General features: G+C 38.8%; 1 protein-coding gene across 1 annotated transcript; it reads left to right on the forward strand.

The window, feature by feature from the left end:
- The first annotated feature begins 11,652 nt into the window (after window positions 1-11,652).
- LOC110154568 (NDUFA4 mitochondrial complex associated like 2) lies at window positions 11,653-18,572 on the forward strand. The gene is made up of 4 exons (XM_020918565.2): window positions 11,653-11,691; window positions 14,474-14,559; window positions 15,825-15,888; window positions 18,436-18,572. Exons 1-4 carry the CDS (start codon window positions 11,653-11,655, stop codon window positions 18,490-18,492), a joined length of 246 nt encoding a protein of 81 aa, XP_020774224.2. The 3' UTR covers window positions 18,493-18,572.

Genomic DNA, 18,572 nt, shown 5'->3' on the forward strand with positions numbered 1-18,572 from the left:
CACCGCCGGACAACGTCCCCAGTCGAGGTCAACAGCTCTCCCCCCGCACTGTAAACAGTGTTGGTGAAGAACTGCTTTCCCCTCCTGAGGCGCCGGACGGTTTGCCAGAATCTCTTTGAGGCCGTCCGATAGTCCTTCTCCATGGCCTCCCCGAACTCCTCCCAGCTCCGAGTTTTTGCCTCCGCGACCACACGGGCTGCAGCACGCTTGGCCCGCCGGTACCCGTCAGCTGCCTCAGGAGTCCCCCGAGCCAGCAAGGCCCGATAGGACTCCTTCTTCAGCTTGACAGCAACCCTTACTTCCGGTGTCCACCACCGGGTTCTGGGGTTGCCGCCGCGACAGGCACCACAGACCTTACGCCCACAGCTCCGAGCAGCCGCATTGACAATAGAGGCCGAGAATGAAGCCCATTTTATTTGCCATTTGGAGTTAAAGAACCACATGAACAAATAATAGAGAATCATTACAGACGATATATGACACTGTGAAATAAACAGGCTACAACGATTAAGTAACCAAAATATTAAGATGCTATATCAAAGCGCATTTTTCAAGCTTATAACAGTTTAAGAATGTCTGGGAAAAACACTTCTTAAAATGCATGGGGAGAAATTGTGTACAGGCCCTTTGGATTTTTGTTCATTTTTGCCAAAATTTTCCAATCAGTTCACGAGGCTCCCTGCAGGTTTTTATGCCAAGTACAAATAGTGAAGCTGCCAGACTGACAAACATGCAATCACCACGACCAGGGAGGGAGGGGCCGAGGCGGGCTCCTGTCACAAAGTCTCGTTTTAATAAGACGAAGGCGAAAAAGCAGCAAATCCTCGGTAATGATTTCATTAAATGCCCCCATCATACCTGCAGATAATTCCATTATGATTGTGGCAATAAAATGAGGTTTTCATCAAGACGCGCCGACAGAAGGAGGAAAAGCTATTATTCCTCGCAAATTCTGATATGACGTCGCCGCTAATGTTATCATATTAGGCTATTTGGTGAAATTTATGTCACTCAAGTTCACCCATAATGCCTGTGGAGGGTTTGTACAGAAAATAGGTTTGGTCCACACACTGTCTGAATCCCTTACAATAATATGGTAATATGGTCTCATTTTAGTAACACCTTAAAGGGCCTATATTATGCTATTTTCTGATCTATGTTATAATGTTGTTTCCTCTTTCAAATTATTATTAAACCTTGCAATGTCATGTGGTCTGCTTTTAAACTCCATAGACCTTCACTAGAAACATTTGGGCCCAGTCAAGCAGAAGTAAACAGCAAGGCCAAAAATTCAAGTGAATGCATCTGATATAAAAATGTATTGAACAGATACATATGTACTCTAGTTTATGAAACTGTTGACCTTTTTTCTGTACCATTTTTGGTTCTAAAGTTCCATACATTTTAAACAGACCATGTATGAAACATGGAACAAAAATTATTTCCAAATTTCAAAGACATGCAAATCATGTAAATAAATGGATGTATTTCATCATATCTTGTGTTATTCCATCTTTGAACTGTTGATGAAGGTACAGGATTAAAAAAAAGAATAATAATAATTTAAATGATAAAAATTTGCTTGGAAGGACTGACATATTTTATAGAAATAGTTTCCTTTCATTTTGAAGTAAGATTAAAGTATTCGGAAGAAAAAAGCGACAAATGATGTAAAATCATGCACCTTCTACTTGTTTGAACACTTTTCCCTCCGTTACTTTTCCCTCCGTTACCATGACCTTTCTTAATAAAAAATCTCATGACTCAAAAAGTAAGAGGTTTTTCAACCTAACCTTGTACCATATGGTAGAAAACTATATGAAGCAAATATTCAAACCAGTTTGTTAAGGATATGTAAGTGAGAACCAAGAGTTATCACTGTTTGGATTTATTGCCCAAAAAGTGCTGCATATTTCATTCCCTCCGTTACCGACATGAGTTTTTAAATTTTTTGTCAACAACTTGAAAGAATATCACAGGTTTAACTTGACCCTGTTGGAGTGTTAACTCTTTCCTACATTCTGATACTTTACTTATTTCAATAGTCCCTCTAGTTTCTGAATAAGAGACATTTGAATGTCAAAAATCTGCCCCTGTTTCCATCCGTTACCACTTGACCAGACCAAATACATTTCAGAGGAACTAAATGTAAAAGATAGTTGTCAACTTGAAAACTACCACTACATGACATCACAAGGTGGAACCGGGCATTTTGAGCTTTGGAGATGTAGACTCAAACATGTGTAAATGAAACGTAAACTCCAGGTATGTTGAGGAGGTAACAACATTATAACACGGCTTAAAGCTCACAAGAGTCAATTTTATGTACAGGACTTTTAAAATGTGGGTATCAGTTACAGATAATAACATTAATGAAGCATAGTCACACATTACAACAGTGACTCAGTTGTTATAGCACAAATCCAAACATGACAGATGCTTATTTTTGTTCTGCCCTTGGGCAAGACACCTCAGTCACCTTGTCTGAATGCGTGGTGTGTGAGTCAGCCTCAGTATGGGGCGTGTGGAGGTGCCACGGTGACAAAGAGCAGCCTTTTCTGAGAGGCCAAGACTGAAGCTTTGGTTTATTGTGACATGGCAAGTAAAACCTAAAAACTAAGATTCACCACCTTATGTATTTTATTTATTTTATTTATCTGTCTCATTCACACGTTGTTGTTGAACACCTGGTGCTGGGGCGAAATATGTGGTGTTAACGATTCTGCGATAAAAAATCAGCAATATTCTTAATGCAAGTGATATATATTTATATTTTAGTACACACTACACACTTTGTCAAAATACGAAAGTGTGGACTAGGGCTACAATTGTGCAACTTGACTATTAAGTGAGTTAGTAAGCAGTTCAGGTACAGTGTTACAGAAACACAGCCCAGATTCACAGTAGCACACAATTTTTTGCACTCTTTTCTATAATATAATTACATTTTTGCATGGATCATTTCTGGAAAGATTTATGGACCAAAACAAACAAAAACTGAAGCCACAATGGTAGTCAATAGTTACCAGAATAGCCCCTCTGCTCTAGAAATAAGAGAGCGCTGCAGTTTCTCTACAAAGCCAAATAATGAAACGATTCTGTCAACTGATACATGTGCAACTGAACCAACTCTGTACTAGATATTACTGCTTCTAACACACACGGAGCAAAGGATCACGGGAAAAAGGAGGAATGCTGAGTGTGGATAGTGTGTGCAGAAATAGGAAGGCATACATGTTTTTTTTCCTGTCTTTTTTTGGCATTCGTGTCACATTCCTTTTGAAAAATGCATCAAAGCAATTGCAAGAACTCGCGGGACCCGGGTTTGGGCACACAGAGTCATGACCGTCATCCAAGGCCGGTGGCGAGGGGAGAGGGGATAGGTTTCAAACGGGTACTGTGCCACTTACACAGACAATATTGCAAGGGGATGTAGTTTCTGTGCATGTTTAGTGATCGGTGGTTATATTTACCAGTTAAATCCGGAGTATTATGGTCTTTGATGAAATCGCACTCTCTTTTGATCACATCTCTAGAATAGTGTTTTGAAGGAACATGAAAGAACATATAGATTTGCTTTTTTTTGTCATTTTTATAGTCTCATTTTTGAAGAATACCAATTTTTATTTTTTATTTTTATCACTTTAAAGGCATTCAAAGTGATTTATGTTAAAGGGATAGGGACAGAATTTTGGACATAGGACCTCATTTCTTAGTGAGCCAGAGTGTTGGAGACGTGCAGAGACACTTCTTAAATTTCCATCTAGTCCTTGTATTTGCAGAGGTTGCTAGGCTAGTGCATGTCAATGGTCATAGTTAGCCTGCCACTAAAAACAGTCTTACACACTCCACAAAACACCTGAAGCAAATCTATTATAACGCCAGACTGTCAATGTAGATGTCTGTGTCGACAGAATAATTATAGAATAATTTTAGAAGTGAAACCAACCTTGCATTTGAAGGATTTCTGTCTGAGCAGCAGCAGCGAGTTTTAAGTAAGTTGTAAGTTGTAAGATTCCACGGCTGCTGAGAAAATAGTCCCTCAACATGCGACGATTCATGTGTTGCAAGGCTAGTTTTATATCAAACATTATTCTATCAACACAGACATTTACACTGAAAGTGTACACTGACAGTCTGGAATAATAATAATAGATTTACTTCAGGTGCCTTGTGGAGTGGGTAAGACTGTTTTTAGTGGCAGGCTAACTATGGCCATTGACATGCACTAGCCTAGCACCAGTGGCCTATGTAAATACAAGGACTGGATGGAAGTGTCTCCACACATCTCCACAAACACTTGAAATGAGGTCCTATGTCCAAAATTCCGAACTGTCCTTTTAAGGAACCACCTATTCACAAACATGTTCATTCACCAATGACACACAAAGGCTGGAGGCAAGATGGGTTGAATATCTCGCCCAAGGACACAACAACACCTGTGGGAACTGGTATCGCACCACAACCAGTGATGTTTATGTCGAGGACGGGATTCAAACCTGCAACCTTTGGATCCGTGGACACCAGCTGAGCTACTATTGCCTATTTTATAACAAACACCATTTTACTCTTATTCATAAAGTACTTTGCTGCAACCTGAGTATGTTTTTAACAATACACCCGCCTTTTATGATTAGATGTTTGGATGTTAAATCTGTGTTTGTACAAATTAGTCAGTGACAGTCTGTTTTTCTTTTTCACCAGAGAACGAGAAAAACCAAGGAAGAAGATGTGTGTTGTTTTTCATGCTTATATTCACATGTAGCTGTTCGAGTGTATGCTTTATGCTTTAACACGCTTGCAGAGAGAGAATAGTGAAAGATGACAGTCTAACTATGACTTCCTCCTGTGGGCTGTGACTGGTGAGAGCAATGAGCAGATCAGTTACAGACGGATTCTTCTGTGCAGATGTTACACGCTCCGCTCATCTGCAGCTTTAGGATTCTTGGCCAAAACTCCACTTCACAGACAAGTGCTGTTTGTGGTTAAGAGGCAGAGACATAGTGGGTATTAGAGCCATTCATGTGTACTTGAAAACAATGACATACTTCTAAAGGGCCATGACTTTAACAAACTGTGTGAACTAACCCGTGGTGTTTGTGGGGTTTGTCTTGTCGGCTACTGCTTTTGAAAATACAAGTATAATAGAATAGTAACTGTTTGTCTTTTTATGAACTAGGCCTGTCACAATAACACATTTTGTAGTACGATATATTGCTGATGCCCCCAAAATCATTTTAAATCTACAGTATAGCTGCAAAATTAAACAAATAAATAGCAGGATGAAAACACTAGTACTTTAGTTTGCATCTGTAATGAGTCATAGAAGTGACCAATTCAACCTTTTACAGCTCAGATCTAATCATATAGCCAAAAAATGCACATTTCTGAGTAATACAAAGAAAAAATACACATGAAAAATTTTGACCCCAAAAAATATTGTTCTAGCTTTCATATTTTGAACAATAAGTCAACATAGAAATGATTGTGACAGGCCTATTATGAGTTTTGAATGAATGAATTATGATTCACCAACAAGCCTTTGGACAAGTCAAGACACATGACTTAGACTATATCAGCGCTGAGAAAGATCTTTTTGTGGTCATACCACCTTGTCAAAGCCTGATCCAGTCAGATCTCAGAAGCTCAGCAGAGCTGGGCCTGGTTAGTACTTGGATGGAAGACTCCTGGGAAGATCAGGGGTCACAGTGAGGCACCAGTCTCAAAAAACTGTTGGTGTGTCCTTAGGCAAGGCACTGCACCCACAGTGCCTAGTTTGAAAGTGATGTGTGCATGAGTGATGGTGGTGGTCGGAGGGGCCGATGGCACAGATTGGCAGCCTTGCTTCTGACGGTAGGTCCCAGGGCAGCTGTAGCTACATTAGTAGTATGGAGTGAATGAATACTGCTCTGTAAAGCATCTTTGAGTGTCCAAAAAAGCGTTATATAAAAATGATGCATCATTATTATCATTATTTTACCAGTGATGTTATACAAGGCCTAGAACAGGACCAGATGAAGTCAGGATTAAATTGGCTTAATTTAGGACCAAATAACATAATAAAAGAGCCTGTAGCAGATTTTCTTTCCATGTATTTGAGCTTTTCCATCACCTACTTAGTCCTACCTTATAAAGACATTCTCATATTTGCCAAATTGATAGTATCTTGTAAAGCCTTGTATATATATATATATATATATATATATATATATATATATATATATATATATATATATATATATATACACACACACACATATATACACACACACACACACACATATATATATATATATATATATATATATATATATATATATATATATATATATATATATATATATATATATATATATATATATATATACACATACATACATATATATACATCTTGATTAACTATCACTTCAATTTCTTCCAATTTCTTCACTTTCTCTAAATTTTGAAGAGCAAACACAAAAGCAGATACCAGTGGCTATAATGAGAGAAAACATGTACAGCAGTTGGCTTCTCCATTGACAGCTGCTCCGTTTTGTTTCACACGCTCATATTCATATAAACCGAACATTGAAAACAGTTATCCAATCTAGTCTTTATATTCTCTGTAACTCATTTGGATTCAGGCCTGCTTCGTTGTGCTCACGTTTTCAGAGTCCAGTCCATTTACCCACACAGCCTGTGCTTTCCTCTCAGGTAGAGCCACTGGAGACTTCTGTAATACTGCCTGCATATTATTCATCACTCTATTCCTTCGTATGGAAATGCCAGCAAAGACAACCCAGTGTACATGCCCATAGCTTTCCCATATTCACTCCATCACCATGTTCAGACAGAAACATGCTCAAAAAGATATGGAACCATCAAGGCGGCTCACTGCAGACCACATCTGAATAAAACATGAAAAGACATTTATTATAGTGAAAGAGAGGTGTATTTTATGCAGGTAACAGACGTAGTGTTGAAAGCGAAGTAGCGTAGGGGAAAGAAAATTTAATTAGTGAATCAAAGTTATGTAAACTTAAGCATCTGTTGAAATTCTGAAAATAATCCGAGGATGAATCTCTCTCTGGAGACAATTGCTTGCTTAGACAATTTGAGAGATTGTGCTAGCGTATAATAAAGAAAAAAGGAAACAAAAACACTGGGAATGTTTGAAATGCGTGTGGTATTGACACGATCTAAGAATGATGAAGTTGTGTATGGCTTTGGGAAAGAAAAAATGCAAAAAGTGAATAAAATGTTCAAGAAGTTCCCCAGTAAACCATATGTTCATTCTTGTTTCTTTATTATCTGAAGGTAGATTTTGTTTAAATGGCCCATATTTTATTATATTTTGGATGTTATAATGTTGTTTATAAAGTTGAAATCCTTTTACTTTTTACTCTTTAAGTACATTTAAACACGTACTTTTTAAAATATTCTATCCAGTCTGTGTTTTTGCAGAGGTCACTGGTGCTAGGCTAGTGCATGTCAATGGCCATAGTTAGCCTGCCACTAAAAACAGTCTTACCCACTCTACAAAACACCTGAGGCAAAACAATTATAACGCCAGACTGTTGACGTGAATGTCTGTGTCGATAGAATAATTTTAGAAGTAAAACCAATCTTGTATATGAAGGATTTCTGTCAGAGCAGCGGCAGCAGCAGCAGCAGCAGCACCGAGTTGTACTTCCTGAACTTGGCAGCGGCAGACTGATATCACCTAGTACCTATCTTACCGGTAAAGTAAAATTCCACTGCAGCTGAGAAAATAGTCCCTCAACATGCGACGATTCCTGCGATGCAAGGTTAGTTTTAGTTCAAACATTATTCTGTTGACACAAACATTCACACTGACAGTCTGGTGTTATAATTGTTTAGCTTGACAGTCAGAGTACCTGTTTTACTAGGTATTTTTGAGCTATAAATCCACCTGTAATTGAATAAATGTAAGGTAGAGCTATTTAATGTCAAATTGTGGACTATTCCAGGCAGCACAATGACATCCCCATAGAAACAAGCAGGTGATGGACCCCAACCAAAAAGTTACACAGCGCAGCTTTAGGTCACAAAATTTTAAACTTCTTCCAGCAGTGGCTATACTAGGATCCATCCACCGTGGTCATTGTAAATAAATTCAACTCATGCACTCATAATCCTCTGTAGACAAATGTAACAAAGCTATCTGCTCCTCCCTGCACTCTGTGGTGGGGTCTCCTATCAGGTCAGTGAGTATTTGTACTGATGTCGGTGGAGCTGGAGAGCACTACCCCCCCCCCCCCCCCACACACACACACACACACACACACACACATACCCCCCCTCCTCTGGGCTGCATGAGAGCAGAGCAGGGCGGCCCACACAGGAACACTGGGTAAACTAGTCTAAAATTTATTGGGGTTATAGTGGAGAGTGCCAGGTCATGCTGTCCAGAGGATGGTGTGCGGAAAGAAATGATGTTTAAATATAGATTTGATGTGAAATTGAATGAATACTAAACAGCTTTTGGATGGTTTTGTTTGTTTTTTTTCCTTTCTGGAGATGGTTGGAGCAATAGTTATCTCAAAATCCTGTCAGGAGATAGTTTTGGGCTTGTATTTCGGTTGGAGCAGGGGCCTTAGTTAATCAAGTGAAACTGAAGAGGACGATTAATGCTTGTATAAAATATTCCCTAAAAATTAATGGAGTTAATATGATTAGCTGATTAATTGAGATTCAGGAGCAGGACCACGCCTCAGCCGCCCTCTCCTCTCACCAGCGAACCACAACTCACTTCGACCACGCCTCGAATTTCCCAGAAGTCTATATGTAGCAGCCTTTCCCATCATTCCAGGTTGTCTTGGCGAACTCGACCCCACCCTCCCATCCCCTATTTTGACTTTCAGTCATAAGACCCCTACAAGGGGGGTCCCGTTCCGGCTGGGCCAATTGCAGACTGAGACGGAGCCCCCACCCATAGTCTCAACCCAGCCATCTCTGCCTCGCTTTGTACATTATCAATAAACTTCTTCGCACTATGTCATTGTTGGCGTGGTCCTAGCTAGTGAATATTGACTTTGTGTATCTATTGGATCAGCTTTTAACCAGGCAGTAGCTAACCAGGGGCATGCCGGTTCAAACCTCACCCAAACTGGTTTTTGTGCTTCAGAGCAAGACATTTCACCCTCCAATGTCTTGTCTTCTTCATTAATGTTCAGTGTAAAAATCCCCAGTGTTACTTAATTAAATGTTTATTTACCCACACTCCCCAGGACAGTTTTTGCTACAATCTGTGGAATTTGATAGGGTTAGGGTTGGAATTTTAGGAAGATGACATTATTTGAAAAAAATTCTCAGTAAAACAAAAAGGGCCAGGATAATTTTTCAAACATTTCAGCAAATCATCAGTCACTGTATTTTAAAAAAATATTGGTCAAAATGCAGATATGGTTTATATGTGCCAGACCTGTTATGAAAGTTTAGATGAATCTGATTATGAAGCACTGTTGGTTATGTTTGCAATATTAAATATGCATGCTTACTATAATCTTTGTGAAAATTCTTCAAACTAATGTTTATTGTGAAATGGAAACCCTTAAACTTTGAAGTGTGCTGATTTAGAAGAAACTGCCTCCTATTAGTGTTAACAAAAATATGATGTTGTACCATTCCCAACTATGCACACATTATAGTAAGAGCATGTTAAGAGCTGTTTATAGTCTCACTCCTCTGGGTCACATGACTAACAGAAACACATTTAGATAGTGCGCAGCTCCTGATGTGTTATTGAAACAATGTGAAGCGGATGGAGCAGCAGTATTGACGTTTTTTCTGCGTAATGTAGCTCTCCATCTCTTCCCTCTTTTGTTGAGCACCTTTCCTTCTCCATCAATCTATCTATCTGTGCTCGCGGGGTGAAAAATGGGCCCCATTACTTTTGGCATGTGCTTTACAGAAATAGCAATGGTTTCAGTGAAAAGCAGGAGGTAAACAGCCTGGTACATTTGGCCTTATATATAGCTAACATTTACAAGATATAAAATGGCCTCTGTGGCTCTAGACCTGGCATTTTCAGAGGCGTTATATGTTTTTAAAGCAGTCATAACAACAAATTTCAACGCGTCATATTTATAAGAGATATTCTTAAAAAAAAAAAAAAAAAAGTCGGGGCATTTCTCAGCTCAGGTTTAGTAAATTTTATGTTTATTATTTTAATATTGGTGGGTACATTTGTGTATGAAAAGGTACATATTTGAAGGTATCCTCCAGACCAGAGGACAAATATTTTTTATGATGTGACATGATGTGTTGTGATAGTGCTCTGAAGGGGGAGTAACTTAGCACAAGGCTCAAAGGGAGGGGAGACTGAGAGCATCAAAAACTAAAGTGAAACTTATAAAACATGTTAGTACAATGTTTTTGACAAACTTTTCCTTTTTTAATTATAATTTGGAATATATTTACAAATGGTCAATGATGACAAACAACAAAAGTGTTCATAATTAAAATGTGTTACTAATTAAAAAAAAAAAAAAAAAGTTTTTCACATGAAAGTTTTTCAGGCACTTCTACATTCAGTCTGTGATGTTGTCTTGAATAATGGTACTCACACGTATGTTTTGTCCACCGTAGCATTTTGCCCTTAATTACACTAAATGTTGCTAAGGATGCTGGGAGTTGTGCTGCCACTGCATCAGCGACCAATCAATGAACATTATCACATTTGGGACAGAGGTCGCGACCCCAGGGACACATCACACTGGTGTTGGACATGCTCCTGTCTGAAAACACACAACATTCTGCTGAGGCTGCACTTTAGTCAGCTACCAGAGACATGTCCACTGGTTTAAACGTGCCCACAACAATCTTGACGGTCAACCACGCTGCTGCGCCTGATTTTGAACAAGGCGAGAAACAAAACTAGTTGATTTTAAAGGGTTTGCGGTGGTAAGTGTTTTCACCACTTTCAGAGACCAGAGTGGAGTTTTTACATAACAATTAGCATGCTAACCACACACTTTCTGATTCCCATACAAGAAAACACCTTCAGATTTATTGCAAATGGCACACAGCTGACTTATTTGGACATTAAGAGTCAATGATAATAATATTAGACACACATTTTAATAATACCAAATTCAACTGTATTGTTATTTATCACTAAGATTGAAGGTAATTTTGATTTTAAGAAAAACAAACAAAACAAAACTTGTCAACAAACTGAATACTTATATAATACTTATAAAATACAGCACAAACACCCCAAGCATCACCACCATAAGAGTCAAAACACATTTAAAGTTTATAAATATATGTTGCATACATTGTCCCTAACCATTAACTAAGTGACGATGACTATATACCTTATAGTAGAAGTACTTCAGATACTACCCAGACACTAGAAAGCAATCTCAGAAACTTGGGCCTAAATAAAGCCATAGTGTAAACATGCAGTGTCCTTGTCTGGCACGATTAAAAGGATTAAGAGTTTACCAAGTGCACTGGCTCGTCCAGGCTGCTCCTCTATCATCCAATGGGGGACGTGTTTTGGGACAGAGGGCAGGACATAGGGTGAGCACGGGCACTAAATTCGGAGAGCACCACCAACTCAATACTCACCAAGCTTTCCTACTCTACGCAGCATAAATAACTTTTAGTATGTTTATTTTGTGTTTCTTTTGAGATTACAAAAACATGGAGACAATACGAAAACAGATGAAGAAACATCCAGGGGTAGGTCTTTTTTTAATGTACCATTTGCATATAGCATAAATAAGAGGATGATAATTTTTTACCAAGATAAACAGAGCTTTTTCTGTGCATAGCTGTTTTATCCATTGTATGCTACTCATTTAAAGATGTACAGTGTAACTCTGGAGTAGGGTTGACCAGCTGTTTGTTTGATGGAGATCTTATTGCGTTTGAAATATTCGACTGTATGGCATTAAACTTGTCTCTTTAGTGTTTATTCAGTTTATTTTATTAGTGTGAACGATGTTGCCTCTTCACAGATCTGACCTGCAACTTGTTTCTGTGGCATTACACACAGACAGATATATTTAATGCCATACCATGGAGCCTTTAGAAGCAATACCATCTCTGTGGAGACAAGCAGGTAGACTCCTCAAAAGTTACATTATGTGAAATAGACAATTCTGAAATAGGTAGATTTACCATAATACATGATAAAAAAAAAAGACACACACAATAGCAAACACACAAAATAAATAGAAATATCATTATTCTTTAGTCCGGATTTTATAACTAAAGAGCAGCCAGAGTCCAGTCATTTCAGTCACTACATTTCTGTCTCTTTCTCCTCATCTTTCATACACATCTGAGTGGAGACTGACCCAGATCTGTGGAGTGACGAGAGCTGGTTTTGGCAGAGCACCAGGAAAGTAATAAGGCCACCAACAGTATCCAACTCAACTGAGAAGAGAACACTACTATACTGGGTACATTTTAGACACATATATGGAGGTGCATGGGGCTTGAATGGGATTTCAGCACCAGGCAGTGGACAGCTCCTCACCCACTAACCTGGCTATTTTAATGATAACTTCACTCAAGGGAGAAGAGCAATATTTATATCATGTTCCATCAAGAAAAATACCTCAAAAATGAAATGTCCCCAAATATTGAATTTATTAAAAGGTGAATTTAAAGGGCCCATATTACGCTACTTTCTGATTTATGTTCAAATGTTGTTTCCTCATCACAAACATGAGTTTTGTTTCATTCTCACATGTTCAATGCACAAAACCTATATATTAAGGCTAAAGCACTCTGTTCCACTTTGTGATGTCATGTGGTAATACAGGATATGCTCCAGTGTGTTTTTAAACTTCATACACCTGCACTAGAATCAATTGGATCATTTCAGCTCTGTAATTATGAATCTCTCTTGAACAAAAGGTAAAAGGTTAACTTGAAAACTACTGCTTCATGACATCACAAAGTGGAACAGAGCATTTTGAGCTTTGGAGAGTTAGGCAGTCTAATAATACAGGTTTACTCAAGCATGTGTGAATGAAACAAAACACAACTCCAGGTATGTTTTTAAGGTGGTAACAGCAGTATAACACGGCTTTAAGCTCACAAGAGCAGTTTTGTGTAATATGGGACCTTTAATGGAAGCATGCAGACAGTTTGAACATTTCCTCTTTCTTTCTCATATGACTTGTGATGGTGAAATGTACAGCAGGCCGTGTTGTAATCAAGCACAGATCTAAGTATAGTATAGACAGGACAGATGTGAGGCACAGCTGAGTAGAGACGTCTGCACTCAGAGCCCATCAAACTGTCACCTGTCTGCACCTGTCTGCACCTGCCCACAGATGTTCTCTCTGAGTCTCACTGTACTATAGCATGAAATAGAGCTAGCTCTGTTTTCTACTATGAGATATCAGCACCCATAAAGTTCAATACTAACAAATGTACAATAAATACGCAAGTAAATACTGATATCTGATTCATTCATTTGATTAATTTATTTGTTTATTTGTTCATTTCCATTTCATTGTTCATTCACTCACTCTGTAATAGGAAGCTATTACACAATTGCCCTATGGTAGACTGAAGTGACAGAGACAGAAGGGAGGCTGCCACTCTGCACCATCGGACCTTCTTTCCATCACCAAAACTCACCTGTGCATGTCTTGCCCAAGGGCACAACAACAACTCCGCTAAAGCCACTGCTGCCCCAGTGTGGTACCTGACCTTACCAGTGGTCTTCAATCCTAGTACCAGGCTAGAACTTGCTTAACTTCAGATCAGGCAATGACAGGATGTTTTGGTGCAAAATAATAGCCACTGGTGTCGTTCTCTGGTCTGAACTGACTGATCTAAGGACTACAAATATTCAGCCTCTCATTGTCACTTCTATTGTCCCAGTGGTCTACAGCATCATTGAACTCCTCAAGTACCAGACAGACTCCTTTCTAACAGTATCTGAAACCTGAGCACTGACAAAATGTTTTGATATGCATAAATGTAACAGCTTCACTTCCAAGAGTGTAGAAAAAATGTTCCATTGCAAAGCAGACAACAACTAGTGTGAGGATATACTTCTCAGAATGTCACACCTGAGCTGCAGTGATTTAATCCGACATTATCTCAGTGTCGTTCCGTGTGCTTGTGTTTGGATCCCTGTCAGCAGTGTGTTTGTACGGCTGTCGCTCACTCTGATGGCTGAAGAAGAGAGGAGGCTGTGTGTTTCTGTATGTGTGCTTCTGTGTGTGTGTGCTTCTGTATGTGTGCTTCTGTGTGTGTGTGCTTCTGTATGTGTGCTTCTGTGTGTGTGTGCTTTTGTATGTGTGTGCTTCTGTATGTGTGCTTCTGTGTGTGTGTGCTTCTGTATGTGTGCTTCTGTGTGTGTGTGCTTCTGTATGTGTGCTTCTGTGTGTGTGTGCTTTTGTATGTGTGCTTCTGTATGTGTGTGTTTCTGTATGTGTGCTTCTGTATGTGTTCTTCTGTGTGTGTACTCTCATCCGTGTGTGTATCTTCTTCACAGCTCATCCCTCAGTTCGTCTTCCTCACTGTGGGCATGTCCTCGGCCCTGATCTATCTGGTCCGCCTGGCAAAAGGCCCTCACGTCACGTAAGATCCTACTGATTGAAAAGAAATATGGTGCTGTTAACTATTATGTGAAGTGAAATGTAAATGATGCATGTCGATAACTCAAAAGACTTCAGGACTGTAAATGTTCCATACTCCTATATATGTCTGAGGTAAAAACCCAGGGCTTATAAGTGCAAGGCCCTGGACCCAGCAGCATTAAAGGCATGTGTTCAGCAGCGCATACATTAGACTAGATCATGTAAGTGTCGATGCTTTCTGTGGTGGTGTTTTTGCAGTAAACACATTATGAACAATCTGACAACACCTGACCTCAGAGTCAACACGTCTACATGTGAGTGTGAGTGTGTAAACAGAGGATGTCTGGAGGACATGACTTGGACAGGAAGAAAAGGCTGTATACATTGTGAATGGTTACAAGAGATTAAAGTTAAAGGCCTGTGCCATTTCAAAGAGTAAGTCATGGATATAGTCGGCCATTCATCAAGGTTTTATGAGCTTGAGTTTTTAACTAGATTACTTAATAATGCAGGTCTGGTCAGAGCAGATCTTTGTCCACTTGAGAAAGCTTCACAAAAGTCAGTAATGAGGCAAACATCCTAAGGGCTGTGTATTAGCTGACATATGTAAATTAGCAGCATGCTTCAAATGAAAGGAGCGCTGTGAGACTTACAAGTGTTACGTGCAGGGAAGATGTCCAGACAGTGTCTGAAATACAAGGCAACCCACAAAGGCGCACATGCCATATGACTATGTGGATTTGCAGTAGGTAAAAAAATATGTTAAATATTTTACTACAACCAAACAATATATAATGACTTTATTTAGCCACAAGGAAAATTACTTGTTTTTAATAACAAAGACCAAACAGAATAGTAATGAACCTCCATCATAATAACTGCAAAAATACAAATGCAATAAATACAGCACACACTACAAATGAAAATACTAGCTTTAAAATAATTAATAATATCTATTACAAAATATATATTTTTTTCACAAATACAATTTCCAATTGATTTCCAAATTGGTCATACTGGCCAAAGCATCTGCAGCACAGTGGCACAGTGGTTAGTAAACATGCCCATTAGGCTTATTGCTTGCTGTATGTAGCCCTGACCACAGACAGGCCGTCATTCACAGCAACATCTAAATGAGATGAGCACCAGAGCAGACCACAGCGTGTGTTTCCATGCTTGTCACTATTGTATTCTGTGTATGCTGTCTCCTCTCCTCACTCACCCATCTGTCTTTCTTCTTTTTGGCCCCATTCTTTCCACATTCAGCCTTTGGGACAGAAAGAACAACCCGGAGCCATGGAACAAGCTTGATCCCACCTACCAGTACAAGGTGAGCCCCTGTCACCGCTGCCCCTGTCACACCTGCCAAAACAACACAGCCATCAATCTACACAGATACTAATATTGCGGATGCTACTGCAACCACCACAACTGCTGCGACTAGTACTTCTACAGCAACTACTACTACTCATGTCCCATTTATGTTCCTAATGTTGCTAATTGCTAATGTCAGTGGTGGAAAATGTTCCAAAGTATTATTCTTTTACCACTGACTCATGCAGGTGACATGCCACCTTCAGAAAGTTCCACACTGTACCTTTAAATCGGCTACTATTTCAAAATATTAAAGGCTCTGTACCTGTGGGTCCAGTCAAGCAGTAACGGAGGGCTCTTATTCAGAAACTAGAGGGACTATTGAAATAAATAAAGTATCAGAATGTAGGAAAGAGTTACACTCCAACAGGGTAAAGTTAAACCTGTGATATTCTTTCAAGTTGTTGACAAAAAATTTAAAAACTCATGTCGGTAACAGAGGGAATGAAATATGCAGCACTTAAATCCAAACAGTGATAAAGCGATTCTCACTTCCATATCCTTAACAAACTGGTTTGAATATTTGCTTCATATAGTTTTCTACCATATGGTACAAGATTAGGTTAAAAAACCTCTTACTTTTTGACTAATGAGATTTTTTATGAAGAAAGGTCATGGTAACGGAGGGAAAAGTAACGGAGGGAAAATTGTTCAAGCAAGTAGAAGGTGCAGGATTTTACATCATTTGTCGCTTTTTTCTTCTGAATACTTTAATATTACTTCAAAATGAAAGGAAACTACTTCTATAAAATATGTCAGTCCTTCCAAGCTAATTTTTATCATTTTAAATACTTTTTTTTTTTTTTTTTTAAATCATGTCCTTTCATCAACAGTTCAAAGATGGAATAACACAAGATATGATGAAATACATCCATTTATTTACATGATTTGCAGGTCTTTGAAATTTGGGAAATAATTTTTGTTCCATGTTTCATACATGGTCTGTTTAAAAGGTATGGAACTTTAGAACCAAAAATGGTACAGAAAAAAGGTCCACAGTTTCATAAACTAGAGTACATATGTATCTGTTCAATACAGTTTTATATCAGATGCCTTGCTGTTTACTTCTGCTTGACCACGCCCAGCTGTATTTAAGCGAAATTCATGTTTATCCGTACTGTATACTGTAGATCTCGAAGTCAAGTCAAGTCTGCTGTACATTATCTGAATCTAAAGCTTTTATTGTCCAAATATCAGGGAGTGCACTGTTAACATGTTAGTTGTTGTTAGCATTACCTTCATTGTAAACACGCACTGGTGTCTGGGAGTCATGAAAAAGAACTTACAAACTCTTCTTTGAATGCATGAGGTCAACTTTGGACCACTGCAAATCGTTTACAATGAAATAGTTCTGTTTTTGTAGTTCTTGTTTGTTTCGTTCACACATGTTTAAGTAATCCTTTATTATAAGACTGTCTACATCTCCAAAGCTCAAAGTGGTAGTTTTCAAGTTAACAGTTACCTTTTACCTTTTGTTTAGTAGAGATGGACAATTCCAGGGCTGAAATGATCCAAATGATTCTAGTGAAGGTGCATGGATTTAAAAAAAATACTGTAGAGCAAATCCTGAAATACCACAAGGTGTAACCATATGTTTTCTGTTTGAGAGAACTCCGGGTATGTTTTTAATGAGGAAACAACTTAGCAACATACGTCAGAAAATAGTGTATATGGACCCTTTAATGACAATGCAAAGGTAAAGCCAGCCTGAGAAAGAACACAAAACAGACACAAAATGCACAATAGGACATAAAAAAAACAGTGAGTGTGCGTGCAGCAGAAGCAGAGCAGAAAGAAGTGAGTCTTTTGGCAGGTTTCAGAGTGTTTTGGGGGGTTTCGAGGTACTGTTGCTGCCAGTGGAATAGAAGTGGCTGCAGAGGAAAGGTCTCAACATGGCATGTTTAATTCTGCACACTGAGCCAAAGGTCGAGTTCCAAATTCTCGTGGAGTCCAAACAATGATCGTAATGAAGAGCGGAGAGGGGGGGGTATGAATATGAATTAGTTAAAGGGTCGTGGTTTTCTTATATATGTTATAATATTAACTCATGAACACTACATATTTAGACTAAGAATTTCTCTCAGACATTTAATAGCATCTCCATGGAGACAAGCATTTATTTATTGTTTATTTATTTATTTTTTGTTTATACTGTGGAGAGGTGACCCCTGCTTGTATTAAGAATGCACATTTTGTCATAGTTAAAAACATGCAAGATACATTAGTTTAAATACATACTGTGGAAAAAAATCTGGCAAAAAGATTTCCATGGAGACAAGCTGATAGCACACCCTACACCAGAAAAGTGACATAATGCGTCTTTAAGTTAATTATTTATTTTGTATAGTTGATTCATTTAATCCAATTATCCCAAAAGCAAAAATTAAAAGAAACAAACAAAACAAAAAAACCCATAAATGAATAGGTTCCACACCCTCTCTGATAATGAACTTAATTTAAGCTAAACATATTTAAATATATTCCTCTGTCCTCTCCTCTGCAGTTTATGGCTGTCACCACAGACTACAAGAGCCTGAAGAAGCAGGGCCCTGACTTCTAAAGGTCCTCCGGGCGACTGTGGAGGTTCACGCTCCGGGACGTCCCGCTGACATGACACCCTGCCCTCAAAATGTCTTCCCC

This window comes from Boleophthalmus pectinirostris, unplaced genomic scaffold (genome assembly GCF_026225935.1).
Source record: "Boleophthalmus pectinirostris isolate CB_2022bp ecotype Guang Dong unplaced genomic scaffold, ASM2622593v1 HiC_scaffold_3, whole genome shotgun sequence".
In the NCBI taxonomy this organism is placed as follows: Eukaryota; Metazoa; Chordata; class Actinopteri; order Gobiiformes; family Gobiidae; genus Boleophthalmus; species Boleophthalmus pectinirostris.

What these genes read in the sequence shown, in the direction of transcription:
- LOC110154568 (XM_020918565.2), top strand. Translation starts at nt 11,653, where the DNA reads ATGGAGACAATACGAAAACAGATGAAGAAACATCCAGGG. An exon ending in AGATGAAGAAACATCCAGGG is followed by an intron (nt 11,692 to 14,473) that starts GTAGGTCTTTTT and finishes TCTTCTTCACAG; the next exon opens with CTCATCCCTCAGTTCGTCTT. An exon ending in ATCCCACCTACCAGTACAAG is followed by an intron (nt 15,889 to 18,435) that starts GTGAGCCCCTGT and finishes TCTCCTCTGCAG; the next exon opens with TTTATGGCTGTCACCACAGA.